We start from the raw sequence: 15,243 nt of genomic DNA on the forward strand, positions 1-15,243 counted from the left end.
AGCCCTGCCCCGGCGCTGGCTGCCGATGCTGACACCCCCTCTTTGGCCCCCCAGGCTCGGAAGATTACCGCAGCAGGTTCAGCAGCGAGTGCTTCATGGACCTCGTGTGCCCGGACAGGTGCCGCTGCGAGGGCACCATCGTGGACTGCTCCAACCAGAAGCTGGCCCGCGTCCCCAGCCACCTCCCCGAATACGTCACCGACCTGTGAGTGCCACAGGGGCAGGGACCCCTGCACACCCCCACGCCCATCTCCCTGAGCCAGCCAGGGCTGGGGTGGTCTTCTAGAGGCAACCCCCCACCCCACAGCTCAGTGACCCGGGTGCTCCTTGCTGTCTGCCTCTTCCCAGCCGAGTGCAGACCCTCACGCCTCCACTGAGGACTGTTTACTTGCAAATAGAGACAGTTCATTCATTCTACAAAGATTATCGGAACACTCACTGGGAGCCAGGCACTGCCAGGTCCACCCGTTTCCACATGAATAAGGCAGACCACCCTTCCTGGCCCTTAGGAAGCTTACAACATAACCAGAAAGATGGATATGACCTGAAGTGAGAAAACAGCGAGAACCATCAGATATATCTGAGCCTCCGGCTATCTCTGCTGATAAAGAGGCATTTACCCAGAAGTGAGCAAGCTCAAAATTCCAGCGTGGGGTGATGAGGGTGCAGCGGGTGGGGGCTGACATACCTGGGCCTGACTCCTGCCTTTTCTAGTTCTCCTGAGATTGGGCAAGTTGCTTCTTAGATCTGAGCGTCAGATCCTGAGCTGTAAAATGGAGGTGATGACACCTCCCTCCCACAGGGGTGAGGGAGATGAGGTCAGAGGAGGCGAGCACAGGCTCCGTCTTACATCTGAGCGTGGAGAGAGCCCTGTGTAATTGGTTGTTGTTGTTATTATTCTCTTTGACTTTACAAATCACAGTAGGGCCTTTCTTTTTCTCCTGCTCTCCCTGGGTTTGTGTGAACAGTGAGCATGGAGTCCCTGAGCTGCCCTTAGCAGAGGGACCTGGTCAGGAAAGCGCTGAGTGGCTTGCAGAGTTGGGAGAATCTGGGGAGACCTCCCAAGAAGTTTAAGTGGTCATTGGTACCCCTACAAAATGAAGGCAAATCTCTGGCCCTTGATTGTTCAAGTGCTGAGTGTTCATCAAGTTGAACAGGCCCTTATCGTGGGGGCTCCTCCTCACAGAGGAGCCTGGCCTCCCTTTCCGCCCTCCGCACACCCCTCCTCTCACTTCTGGGCGCCCCGTGCTGAGGAGTCACACAGACGGAGTCTGCGCTGCTCTGGACCTGGGCTGAGCGAGGTCTGGGCATCAGCTCAGCTGAAGGCCTGGGAGGATGGGGGGCCGGTGGGAGAGGTGTCCCTTCCAGAGCTCATCCACCCCCTCATCTGCTTGCTTCCCATGCAGGCGACTGAACGACAATGAGATATCTGTTCTTGAGGCCACTGGCATCTTCAAGAAGTTGCCCAACCTGCGGAAAATGTAAGCCAGCCTCAGGACCTTGGTAGACTGGAGCAGAGCATCAGGGCAGCAGTGCCTTCATGTCCCTCTGCTCTGGCCCTCTCAGTCTCCCCGTCACGTCCCAGGAAGCAGAACGCTGAGACAGGGCCATGCAGAGCCAGAGCATGCGTTCTGCACACCCCCTGAGCCTCAGCCCCTCTCCCCTCTGCTCACCCCTGCCCCCTACTCTGCACTCATCATCTACCCCCAAGGGGTGATGCAAGGGACTCAACTGAGGGCTGGCAGTGAGATAAGGGGACCTAAGGTGCATGTGTTAGTCGCTGTCATGTCTGACTCTTTGCAACCCCATGGGCTATAGTAATTTTTATGAGATGACAGTTGGAAGGTCTGGTTTTAGATAGACTCTTAAGGGCCTCCATGTGGGTCTGACCCATTGGAGCAGAAACACCAGCTGCCTCACCTCCTTCATCCGTGATCACACTGGTACACAGCTGGACGTGCTCCCCACTTTCCCTTCCCCAGGTGCCCCCATAGACGTGCCAGCATGGCCAGGGGTCCCTTCACCATCTACTTCCCTTCTCCTTGACCCTGCTCCCACCTGCACCACGTCCTCCACATCTCCCAGCCTGAGTTTGGGTCTGCCTTTGGAACAGAGGAAATATGGTTGTAGTCCCATTATTCACAGACCCTGTATTTGCTAACATTTATTTGTAACCTCAAAATCCATACTCATATGTTTTCATGGTCATTCCTAAACACAGAGCAGCAAAAAATTTGAGTCACCCTACACGCGTGCCCTCAGCTGAAACAGAAAAAGGCCACGCTCTGAGTTCTTGTTTCAGCTCCCAGACTATAAACAAGTGTCCAATCCACAGTGTACTTAGTGCCACATTTTTTTTGCATATTTGTGCTTTTGTAGGTGCTTTCACTGTTTAAAATGGACCTAAAGCATAGTCCAGAAGGGCTGTGTGCTTTACAGAGAAAATACTTGTTATATCAGCTTTGTTCAGGCAAGACTTTTAGTACTATTGGTTGTGAGTACAATGTAAACAGATCAACAATATATATCCAACAAGATGTCTTTAAACAGAAACATGCATCAAACAAGGTTATGTATTGATCAGCTAACAAAAACGTTGTGACCAGGGGCTCACAGGGACCTACCCCTCAATTTCCCCTAGAAGCGATGGTTCAGCACTCACTAATTCATCGTGCCTAGTGACTTTGTAGAACTGAAGCATGATGAGTAATGAGAATTAATTGTAACCCTTATTTTATGTTGTTCTCCACCCATCACATCGGTCCCCTTCAGGCGAGAAGGAAAGAGACTTACCCTGCCCTGTGCAGCATCTGAATCCCATTAAAGCTAGTCAGGCCTTGTCCCTCCCTCCCTGCCTGCAGTTGCCATGTGGCTGTAGTTTCAGGACCGCCCTCTGACTGGGAGCAGTGGAGAGGCAGGAACTGAAGGGGCAGAGGAGGGAGGGCTCATGCGGGTCCTGGGGAGGACTGTGGCTGTCCGGGTGGTCAAGCCCATCTCTAGCTTCAGGAACCCAGCACAGACATCACCCATCACTTGCCAGGACATGTCCTTTCAAATTCAACTCCAAACTTCCTGCTCATCTTCTGGCTAAGACTGCGTGCTCCCAACGCTGGGGACCCAGGTTCAATCCCTGCTCGGGGAACTAGATCCCACATGCTGCAACAAAGAGTTCAGGTGCCACAGTTCAGACAGCACAGCCTCAGTGTCCATGCAGCAGAAGGGAGGAGTGGGGACTGTGGTTTCATGTGAGCTGAACTCTCATCAGAGGAGACAGGTGGCACGCAGCTCATCCTGGCATTTACCGTGCGGGGAGGAGGGTCGAGGCTGCCTAATAGTCCCTTCCTGAGAGCAGCCAGAAGTCCAGGTGGAGGGGAAGAGCAGGCAGATCTGCATTTGTTCTGAGTTCAACTCTGCCCCTCCCCTGCTGTGTCACTCCAGGAATGCCCTTAGCCTTTCTGGACTTTAAGGTATTTATTTGCATAATAGAGATAAATCCACTTTCCTTGTAAGTTATGATGAAGATCAGAAGTGTAAGGCTACTGTGTATAAAATAGGTAACTAATGAGAACCTACTCCACAGCACAAGGAACTCTTCTCAGTATTCTGTGGTGACCTGACTGGGAAGGAAATTCAAACAAGAGGGGACGTGTGTGTCTGTAGGCCTGACTCACCTTGCTGCACAGCAGAAATGAACATAGCATCGTAAAGCAACTATACTCCAATTAAAACAAATTTTAAAAAAAGAAGTGTAGTAAATCCATGGCTAACTCATATCAATGTATAACAAAAACTACTGTAATGATGTAAAGTAATTAGCCTCCAACTAATAAAAATTAAAAAAAAAAAAAAAAAAGAAGTGTAAAAGATAAGGGGAAAGACATGTCCTCTGACCATGGGACTATGGTGAGAAAGTGCTGGAAGATAGAAAGAAAGAGGACATCTGGATTGAGTGGCCTAGAGTAGATGGTTATACGTTTAAAACAGGAGTTGCAAACTCAAATACTTTCGACCCCCCGTGAAAAGGCAGTGGGTGCAAGGCATCACTGATAATAATGGCCAATCACAGATACTAATCACTGTACTCTGTGCCAAACTGTACTGATATTCATGCATTTACCCCTCACTAGGAAAAACACAACAGCTTTGAGATTGCTTCATTTCCCAAATGAGGAAGCTGAAACACAGAAAGAAACTTGTCCAAGTTTAAAAATCAAGCCGGGAGCCAAGAGTGTGACAGTGCAGGTCAGCTGGGATTGCAAGCACTGTCTCAAGGCAGTAAATGCTGTGAGTGCGTGTGCGTGCCTAAATCCATGCATGTGTTAGTGCCAGCCAACCAAGCAAGTGTCCCAGTAGGGCAGATCTGGTCCCAAAGACTACCAGCTGCAACCGCCTATTTAAAATAACTTGATGGTGACCCTTATTTTATTTATTTATTTATTTATTGCACTCACAACCAATAGCATTAGAAGTCTTGCCTGAACAAAGCTTTTGTGATGGGTGTTTTATTTTATTTTCTTTGGATCTTAGTACATGGGACCTTTTGGTTGAGGCATGTAGGGTCTTTAGTTCAGGCCTGAGAACTCCTAGTTGCAGCATATAATATCTAGTTCCCTGGTGAGGAATCAAACCCAGGCCCCCTGCACTGAGAGTGTGGAGTCTTAGCCACTGGATCACTAGGCAAGTCCTGATGTCAGCTGCTTTTAAGTAAACAGACCTCATCTGCTGGGCCCCATCACCACCCCCACACCCTGAGGAGGTGCTGGAGCTCTGCCCCTCAGAGTGGCTGCAGCCAGCTGTGTCTGGGCCGAGTCTGCGTGGCCTCCCCGGGGTCTGTGGGGCCTGTGCGCTCAGGGTGTGGTCTGGACGGTGGCACCCTGACAGCAGGGGGCAGAGGAGGACCCCGACCCCAGGCCAGCACTCTGGCCTCTTCTGTGCCTCTCCACACTCTCCTAGCCTCTGGGTCCTTTCCTGTCCGGTGCGGAAGATGAGATTGCATAAGGATCACTTGTGCTAGGGGATGCACAGAAAAGCTGTGAGCTGTTCCCCACAAGGGTTATCAGGACTGTGGGAGCTTGGAGAAACTTTTCAGGTGACCGCGCCTTCAGAGCGGGGTCATGACTTCTCTCAGGGGAATTTCAGGTCAGTTCTTACACTGAGAGGCCATCTCAAGCAGAGACTGAAACCTAGCACCCCTCTAGCCAAAATCAGTTACCCATGGGTGGACTTGGTGGTGGGGACTTGTTTTTAATAAGAACTAATTGCTTTAGAAAGATGGTAATGATAACCCTATATGCAAAACAGAAAAAGAGACACACACACACACAAAAGAACTAATTGCTAGGCTTCCCAGGTGGTGCTAGTTGTAAAGATCATGCCTGACAGTGCAAGAGATGCTTGAGACGTGGGTTCAATCCCTGGATTGGGAAAATCCACTGGAGGAGGGCGTGGCTACCCACTCCAGTATTCTTGCCTGGAGAATCACATGGACAGAGGCGCCTGGGAGGCTACTGTCCATAGGGTCGCAAAGAGTTGGACACAACTGAAGCGCCATAGCATACACGCACACCCTCTTTTAAAAAATCAGGAGTTTCCACAGAAAAATTAATGTGGATTTCTAGCATCCTTTGGGAAACCAGAAGATCTGGCAAAACAGCCCATGTTCCCAAGTGGCTCTCGTTGAGCTGAGTTGAGGAGCGGCTGCCCCCTTCGCTGGGACACATGCTTTCTTGATCACTGCTGTCCCCACGGGGCTTGTTTCTGACTTGTACCTGCCTGGACCCTGGGACATTGGAGCTTGTAACCCCAGCTTGAAGTAGAACTTCCATCTCAGGGGAAGGGAGAGTTGGCTCAGGAGGTGGACAGGACCTCACCAACCCACACAGTGCCAGTGTACTCTCAACCGTGACCGGCATACTCAGCTTTCACAGGAGTCTAGGTAGCTCTCTCCCCACTGCTTCTCCGTGCAGGACGGGACTTCACACAGGATTACAGCTGCTTTCTGGAGAAGGGAACGGCAACCCACTCCAGTATTCTTGCCTGGAGAGTTCCCTAGAGAGAGGAGACTGGTGGGCTGCAGTCCAGACTCAGCAACGGCTGAGGGACCCGCACACGACACTCTGCATGCTACCGTGGTTTGTGGGACGTCCTATGAAGCTGAAGAGACGGGGTCCTAGAAGAAGCCCGAGCTTTCCTTCCCAGACAGGGGCTTTCCGGAGTGAATCCCCCAGCCTAGAATGGCCTCAGTGTCTCTTGGGAAGAATGAGAACAGGGTTTAAAAGTGCACCCAGCAGCTTGCAGGGGCAGTGCAGCCGAGCACTCACTGTGTCCTGATCCCACCCTGGCCTGGGGCAGCGATTTCTGGGGCTGGGTCCTGCCAGGTGTGAGACCCCCATCCTCGGAGCGGTCAAAGCCGTGATGAAGCAGTCATCCTTCGGGTGGTCTGCAGAGATGAAATGGTGAGAGGCTCCCGCCGTGGCCCGAGTTTTTCATTTGGGGGTTTCCTGGGATCGGGGGTGTCTTCAGGAAGATACTCCTCTGAGAATAAGATGGTGTGTGTGTGTGTGTCTGTGTGTGTTAATTGCTCAGTCGTGTCCGACTCTCTATGACCCCATGGACTGTAAGCTGCCAGGCTCCTCTGTCCATGGTATTTCCCAGGCAAGAATGTGGTAGTGGGTAGCCATTTCCTTCTCCAGGGGACCTTCCTGACCCAGGGGTCGAATCCCGGTCTCCCACCTTGGGGGCAGACTCCTTCCTGTCTGGGACACCAGGGAAGATGGAGGTCTCACAAAGCCCCGGGGCGCCGGCTGACTGCGGGACTTGCCCTGAGTCACTCTGTCTGTCCCTCAGCCGAAGCTGCCTGGACGGAGAGAGGGCAGCATCCAGGTCTTTTGGATAATTCTGTCCCCCTTTTTTTCCCTCCTTATGTTTTCCATTCTCCCAGCCTGAGGAAATCCAATTCGCAAACCTTATAGCAGCGTGATGTTAATTCTGCTCATTTAAAGAAACAAATATCAGGAAGCGGGAACTTCCCGCTTGCTAGCTGCCGAAACTCATCTTCACTGCCCGCCCTGTCTGCTTGAGTTCCCCAAGAAACTGAACTCTCTGGAGCTGGAGGAGAAGCTCCAGCATTTGGATGAGTTATAGCTGCTGGGAGAGCCTTTCTCTCTCCTCCCATGTCAAATTTGGGGGTAATTTGAAGTCTCCCCTGTGTGTGACTTTCACTTCTGGGTTCTTGTGGACCAAACTACCAGGGTTTATAAGGAAACCAGCTGAGTTTCAGAAGAGTCAGGCAGGGAGCAGAAATCTAGTCTGAGAGTCTCCCAGCTCGCTCCAATCTCGGGGGAGCGGTTAGAGCAGCATTGGAGCCCGTTTTCTCAGCAGGACGGATGAGGGGAAGTGAGAAAGGCCTTGACTGGGAGCACGGAGGAAGCAGACGCTGCGGCCGTGGGAACTGTTTCCTTGATGCCTGTGCACGGCTGTGGGCACGGCCACCCCAGCAGACCCAGTGCCTGCGTGCGAAGGGGGCGAGCAGCCTGCACCGAGCCGCGGGGTGCCCAGCTGAACTTCAGTTGCCCTGAACCGTCCCCATGGGGTTTCCCAGGTGGTGTCAGTGGTAAGGAGCCCGCCTGCCAATGCAGGAGACAAAAGAGATGCGGGTTCAATCCCTGGGTCAGGAAGATTCCCTGGAGGAGGCATGGCTACCCACTTCAGTGTTCTTGTCTGGAGAATCCCGTGGACAGGAGCCTGGCGGGCCACGGCCCATAGTGTCGCAGAGAGTTAGACACGACAGAGTGACTTAGCTTGCACTCACACATCCCCACAGGGTGGGGGGCCACGGGTCAGCCCCAGGCTCCGCGAGGAGGACCCTTGAGAGAAGCAGTAGTACCAGGGGCCCATGGAGTGCTATCTGCCCTTCGGTGCTCTGGGCCCAGGAGCAGTGCCCTCCCTGCCCTGGGCCTCAGTGGGCCAGCTGTCTCTCTCACCAGCCCTCGGTTCTAGTAAGCTCAAGGCACTCAGCCAGTCAGCAACTCCGTGTCCACCTACAAGTCTCCCGGTCATAGAATAAGGTCTCCCAGGCTGTTTGCTGAGGAGGCTGGATTCTTCTTTCAGCTCCTGTAAACCCATCCCTTTCCATTCCAGCCAGCCAGCCAGGGCTGCCGTTCAGGCCTGAGCATTTGAGTGGTCTGTGGAGAACCCCTTCCCCTCACAGCACCTACAGCTCTACAGTACCTGCCTGCCACTCGGCTCTCCCATACACCCTGCCTCGTGGTGTTGGCCGTAGCAGGGAAGAGCCTGCTGTCTGAGCTCCAGAGCGGGATGGGAAGTGGTTTAATAGGACTGAGCCCGCTTAGGAAAACACGGTGTCCCAAACCCTGAATCCTGCAGAGCCCTGATAGAAGGGGTGGGCATCCACATCGCCAAAAGAATATCCAGTTAGGAAAAGCAGTTCGCTGGAGGCTTTTATACATGCTTAAATGCCTGAACTTCAATCCCACTGCTCTCAGCTGTGTGAGTGTGGGCAAGTTACCTAACCTCTCTGAATCTCAGTCACCTCATCCAGAAAATAAGACAATGATAAAAATAATATTCATCTGATGGCCATTATTTTGAGGATTTGATGTGATTCTGTTGACCAAACCCCTCCCATGGTGCCTAGTACATAATAAGTGCACAAGAAGTAGTAAGTAAATAGGGTCCGTTTACATCGGGAATATCATGATGAAGAGCGGAAGGTTCTACAAATGCCTCACCCGCATAGAGACTAGTCATGTTTGATATTTTTCTCCTGCTCTCCTCTTGAGCATCACTACTTAGTGAGAGTATCTTTTAAAGACAGAAAATAAGTTTGAGAACCATTTTAAATCTGCCAGTCCCCCGGGGCACAGAAAAGAGAATCGTACTGAAAGACTTCAAACACTACACAGTCTGTTTCATGAAGGTAACCTCGCCACCCACCCCATGTGGGTCTGGGCTCCCTGCTTCCTGGGGCATGGGTGCTGAAGACCGAAGGTCAGGAAGCTCAAGATGGAGCCTCCCCCAGGCAGTCTTCAGTCCTGGGGGCACCCCAGAGTCACCACGTGGCTGCAGGGCTGGCTGTTCCCGCCCTGAGCCCTGACCTGTTCTGTCCCTCCTTCCAGAAATCTGAGTAACAACAGGATCAAGGAGGTGAGGGAGGGCGCATTTGACGGTGCGGCCAGCGTGCAGGAGCTGATGCTGACGGGGAACCAGCTGGAAACGGTGCACGGGCGCGCGTTCCGCGGCCTCAGTGGCCTCAAGACCTTGTGAGTCCCTGGGACCTGGGCCGAGGCCAGAGGGAGGGAGCTGGAGAGGCCGGGGCCGGACCAGTAAGGGCTGGTGGGAGCCCGTGGGGCCTGGCGCTGGCCTGGGCGGTGCGGTGGAATCCTTTCCTTCCTTTCGCCAGAGAGATGGTAGGTATTTCCCAGCCCTGAATGGAAAAGAACTTAGCGTGCACCCCCAACACACACACACACACACACACACACACACACACACACACACTCACACACACACACTTGCCCTCACATATACACTGATGCAGATTCATACCTGAAACAGGCACACATTTACGCAAACATAGGCATGTTGCAGGTACATAAAATGACATAGAGACATACGTGCAACACGCAGATAAACACATACACAAATAGGCATGTGTATATCAGCACACAAACACACACAAACTGATGTCCAGAGCCACATCCTGATTCTCCCCTCCTCCCCAAAATATCCACACATACACTAACCACCATACAATATGCATGTGTATACGTATATGCACGTGACATCTGCTTCTACTATAAATAAAGCATCCACAGGCAAGAATGTGTGCACACATTTACAGGTAGCCCCAGGTCCAGCTATCACATGGCAGACCTCAGCATCGTGACTGGTCTGAGCGTGGAGTTGGCAAAAAGAGCACTGTAGACACACACACACCCATGGGCAGGAAAAAGGAGCACCCTACACTCATTCACACACACTCACACACACAGACACAGACACAGACACACACACTCACAGACACACTCACACACGGAGAGGGTGGGAGGGAAGACGATGCCTCTGCTTGTTCTCCACACCCCTCTCCCTGCAGGATGCTGAGAAGTAACCTGATCAGCTGTGTGAGCAATGACACCTTTGCTGGCCTGAGCTCAGTGAGGCTGCTCTCTCTCTATGACAATCGGATCACCACCATCACCCCCGGAGCCTTCACCACACTTGTCTCCCTATCCACCATGTAAGTCTCCCTGGACCCACTGGACACTTACTCTGGGTACCTCTCCTGCACCCCTCTCCCCTCTCAGCGCCTGACTGTCTTTGACCCAAAGTCATCTCTCCATCTGTCAACTTAAACATGTGTCAGGCTCCCTCCATGTGCCAGGCACCATTAAATGTTAAGGAGGCACAGATGTGGGCCCTGCTTCCTGGAGCTCAGAGCATAGTGAGCTGCCACAGTTCAAAGGCCCACAGTGATATGAAAACCTAATATGGGCCTTGTCAAGGAACTCTGGAGCTATGTTCTGGAAGGTAAGTGCGAATTAGATTGTTCAAGAAAGTGGAAAGTGCATTTCCTTCATTGGGAAGAGCATGTGCAAAGGCCCTGGGTTAAAGCAGAGCAGCGATGCAGGCCTGGGCAATGCCTGACATGGTCATATACAGAGCGGGCAAGGATGGAGGGGAGGCCAGGGCCAGGCTGCAGGATAGCCGTGGGCCATTTGGTTTCTAACCAGAGCATGTTAGGAATCCAGCAAAGGTTTTAAGCAGGCCAGTGACATGATCTGACAGGGATTTTTTTAAGTGATGTCACTGACTGCTTAAATGTGTATCAGAACCAGTTAGAATCTAGCTTTCTGGATGAGTGTTCCTGCCCACAAAATTCACTGCATTGCTAAGGGAGGCTGTCTAGAATAATGGTGAAAACTTTGGACTCTAGAGCCAAATTTTCTGGCTCCAAATCCTAGGTCTTCCTCATGTTAGCCATGTGACCTTGGAAAAGTTACTTCACCTCTCTGTGCTTCTGTTATCACTTCTCACAATCCTCATGGGACTGTTTTGAGGACTGAACCTGTTAATATTTGCAACATGCACAGCAGGGCCCTGAGACAGGGAGAGTGCTCAGCGTGTGTCAGCTTTTATGGCTGTCTTCATATTTCCGTGTGGCTCTGTTACCCTCAGTTGCTCGCTCTTTTTTCCCTCTCTTCTTTTCTCCAAAGACCCTTTGGTAGACAGAAGAGAAAGCTATTCCTGCATCTCCTGTAGCTGCCCATGTTCACGATCCCAGACACTGACCTCGCTGGGAATAAAAGCCAAATTCCGGAATGTGCTAAAGGCCCCGCTCCATCAAGTCCCTCAGTCCCATCGGCCCTCTGGTTGTTCTGCCCAGGCCCCAGGCCCAGTCCCACCTGAGAACTTGGCACTGCTGCTCCCCCTGCCTGCGAAGCCCTTGTCCCTGCTCTCTCCCCTCCTCCCTGCCCTGGCTCAGGTGTCAGTTGCCTCGGCCCTGGCCCCGTTCCCCCCCTCTGCAGTCACCCCGCCCCCCGCCACCCCCCCACCCCCCCGGTTCTTCCAGCCCTGCTTTTCTAATTGCTTCCCATAGCACTGACCATTCCCTAACACACTACACTTTCTGTGGTTGGGCTTCCTTGCTGGCGCCGATGGTGATGAATCTACCTGCAGTGCAGGAGACACGGTTCAATCCCTGGGTCAGGAAGATCCCTTGGAAAAGGTAATGGCTACCCACTCCAGTATTCTTAATTAGAAACTATCTGCCTCCCATCAGCTGGAATATAAGTTCCAGAAGGAAGAAGAACAGGGATATATGACAGTTTGGTTCACTGCTCTATCCTCACTGCGTACATCTGAGCCTGACACTCAGTAATACCCTTTCTATAGTTGTTGAACAAGTGAATGAGTTGAATGAATGAGTGACATCAACATGGAGGACAATGGGTAAGGAACTAGCAGGGTGGGTGGGTCGGTTTATTTCAGCCCACTTCTCACCTCTCCTGGATGCTCTACCCTGGGAATCCATAACCACAAAAGACACCCAGAGGGCTAGAGTCACAGAGCAATGAGGGAACCGACTCCGTCAGGAGGAGCTTACCCGCCTTCTCACAGTTGCTGACTCTCAGAGCCAGAGTCAACCCCAGGAAGGACCGACTCCCAAGCCCTCAACTGCCATGTCAAACCGCAGCCCCCCGGGGGCTCTCTGGCCCTGTCCTTCAACCTCCCTACGTTCTGTGTCCCTCACTGTGAAGTGAGAAGCATGTCACGTCCTTCCTAGGGTTGCTATGACAAGTCTGAATAAGAGAATGAGTTTATAAAGCACTCAGCCCCATTCCAACCCTTGTCCGTCCATCATCGCATCTGACAGATATGTGTCAAGTGCCCATGCTGATGTCCTGCTGGTTCCTGGAGGCACAGAGCAGGACAGACAGGCCTGGTCCCTCCTCTCAGCGAGTCTGAGGAGGGAGGCATTATCAGCTCTGACGTGTGCTGTGGAGGAAATGCAGGCGACTGAAGTGAGAACAGAACAGGGCAGAACTTCCCACTTCCCTTGAGATGAGGGGCTTCTTCGTGTCCTCAGTCGCTTCAGTCGTGTCTGACTCTGCGACCCCATGGACGGCAGCCCACCAGGCGCCTCTGTCCATGGCATTTCCCAGGCAAGGATGCTAGAGTGGGTTGCCATGCTCTCCTCCAGGGGATCCTCCAAACCCAGGGATCAAACCCACGTCTCCTGCATGGTAGACAGATTTATCACTCCCACCAGCTGGGAAGCCCAGGGCTTCTTTGGGGAGGGGTCATTTAAGCTGAGGGACGAGCCAGGCACATGGTAGAGAACTTCATTCCAGACTGGAGGAGCAGCTTCAAGTGAAGGCTCTGAGTGTGAGAAATTGAGTTGGTTCATACAGGTAAAGCCCATTAAACAAGGGAGGCGTCGCAGGAGACGGAGTCCTGTCTGTCCGCGGAGGTCTAGCATGAGATCCTTGCAGAGACCGCCCCTGGGATTTAGAAGAGTCTGGCTTCCTTTTCCTGACTTTCTTCTTCTTTCCTGATTCCCCTGCACTGGAAGCTGACCTTCCTGGAGAGCCAGGTTCTAGGCTTGCAGACCTGGGTCCCAGGACCAGCCCTCCTGGGACCAGGAGAGACGCTGAGCACTCAGAGGGGGCCTTTTCTCCTCCCAGAAACCTGCTCTCCAACCCCTTCAACTGTAACTGCCACCTGGCCTGGCTCGGCAAGTGGCTGAGGAAGAGACGGATCGTCAGCGGGAACCCCCGGTGCCAGAAGCCCTTCTTCCTCAAAGAGATTCCCATCCAGGACGTGGCCATCCAGGACTTCACCTGTGACGGTGAGGCGGCTGGGGGCAGGGCCGGGCTAGGTAAGGAAGCGAGGAGAGAAGGGAGGTGCGAGCAGGGGTAACTGCAGGTCAGGACCCCTGAAATCTGAGTCTCCTCTGCCCGCGGCGGGCAGCCGGAGCTCTGAAGGGCTCTCCAGGCCTGCTTCCTGGCCCACACAGCTCCATCATGCAAATTAAAAATGGTTGCCTCTTTCTAAAGACCTTAAGACTTCCATCAGTTAGAAATCTGTTGTAAGATACTGCTTTTGTTAAAGCAAGGTACTTTGTGGACATTTCCGAAGACACTCTTGAACCAGATATCCTAATCTGCTGTATCCACAGTGAGTTTGGTACCCGTTAAATGATGGGGCACCCTTGAGCAGTACGCCACCTACACAACTGTACATGGGAGCCCTGGCCTGCAGTTTTCCTGCCTGCATCATCATGAGGCTCAGAGCAGGTGCTCATGAGAAACAGACTTCAAGATGAGCTTCTGGGAAATTCCTGTCCTGGGCTAGGCAGTTCCACACCTGAAGATCCAAGGCTTTGAGCGTTAGGATTACAGAGACACATGTTTCTTTGCATAAATTCAGGCCAGCACAGTTTTTATTGGGTCAACTTTAGGTAACTAGAGATGGACCACCTGGTTTGTAAATTAACTGAGGTTCAAGTATAACGGGGGCTGGGGACACAGTCACCACCCCAGAGGGATTGTGTAGTGGAAGATGTGGAGAACAGGAGGGGTGGGGGGAATGGACAGGCCTGCCCCACCGTGACCACCCCTTCAGTCAGCTTGGCTTACTCCTTTGGTCGCCCTAGCAAGGGTCAGACCCGTGCCCCTGCGGTAGAAGCACAGAGTCTTAACCACAGGCCTGCCAGGGAAGTCCCCATTTGGCTTACTCCTGAGCTGGTTAACAGTGACCGCTTCCCTTTCTAGTATCTGATTAATAAACTTTTTAGCATCTTTGTTTTGTGATAAACATGGGAGAAGACAGCCCTATTTCCCAACCCAGGCGCCTCTCCTTCCCCTTCAACCACGGAGGAGACCAGTAAGCTCCTTACCCCCAGTTCAGGCTGGAAGCTGAGGGCTCCCCCTCACTGTGGCAGCTGGGTCGGGGAGCGGGCCGAGCTCACCCTCTCCTGCCTCGCTCACCGCCGGCTCTCCGCAGGCAATGATGAGAGCAGCTGCCAGCTGGGCCCGCGCTGCCCCGAGCAGTGCACCTGTGTGGAGACGGTGGTGCGCTGTAGCAACCGGGGGCTGCGTGCCCTTCCCAAAGGCATCCCCAAGGACGTGACAGAGCTGTGAGTACCACGCCACCACCACATTTTTCACACCTTACCCCTGCAGCATGACGACCAGCAGACGCCCTCCCTGAAGGCGTCCCCGCAAAGCGGGAGCCTTGGCCAGGGTCAGGCGGCATCCTGCACATGGCCAGGAAGCTCTCCCGCCCAAACCTCTGCCTGGCGGTGACGACCCTCTAGAATACAAGCGGGAGGGCTATTCTCGTGTTCTCTGTCCCCCCGGGCCTCCTGCTCTGCACTCTGTAGTTGTTGTTCAGTCACTAAGTCGTGTCTGACTCTTCTCAACCCCACGGACTGCAGCACACCAGGCCTCCATCTCTCAGAGTTTGCCCAAGTTCATGTCCGTTGAATCGGAGATGGCTTCCAGCCATCTCATCCTCTGTCATCCCCTTCTCCTCCTGCCTTCTATCTTTTCCAGCATCAGGGTCTTTTCCAATGAGTCAGCTCTTCACATCAGGTGGCCAAAGTATTGGAGCTTTAGCTTCAGCATCAGTCCTTTCAGTAAATATTCAAGGTTGATTTCCTTTAGGATTGACTGGTTTGATCCCCTTGTTATCCAAGGGACTCTCACGAGCTTCTCTGGC

At 52.9% G+C, this 15,243-nt stretch overlaps 1 protein-coding gene across 1 annotated transcript in view; it reads left to right on the top strand.

The window, feature by feature from the left end:
• Positions 1-15,243, top strand: part of SLIT3 (slit guidance ligand 3) — a 723,374-nt gene that overhangs the window by 615,250 nt on the left and 92,881 nt on the right. Inside the window, exons 15-20 of the mRNA XM_070476865.1 lie at positions 55-205; positions 1,407-1,481; positions 9,138-9,281; positions 10,115-10,258; positions 13,206-13,369; positions 14,527-14,659. Coding sequence (XP_070332966.1) covers positions 55-205; positions 1,407-1,481; positions 9,138-9,281; positions 10,115-10,258; positions 13,206-13,369; positions 14,527-14,659 — 811 coding nt within the window. The remainder of the gene's footprint in view (positions 1-54; positions 206-1,406; positions 1,482-9,137; positions 9,282-10,114; positions 10,259-13,205; positions 13,370-14,526; positions 14,660-15,243) is intronic.

Source organism: Odocoileus virginianus, chromosome 14, assembly GCF_023699985.2.
Source record: "Odocoileus virginianus isolate 20LAN1187 ecotype Illinois chromosome 14, Ovbor_1.2, whole genome shotgun sequence".
NCBI lineage: Eukaryota > Metazoa > Chordata > Mammalia > Artiodactyla > Cervidae > Odocoileus > Odocoileus virginianus.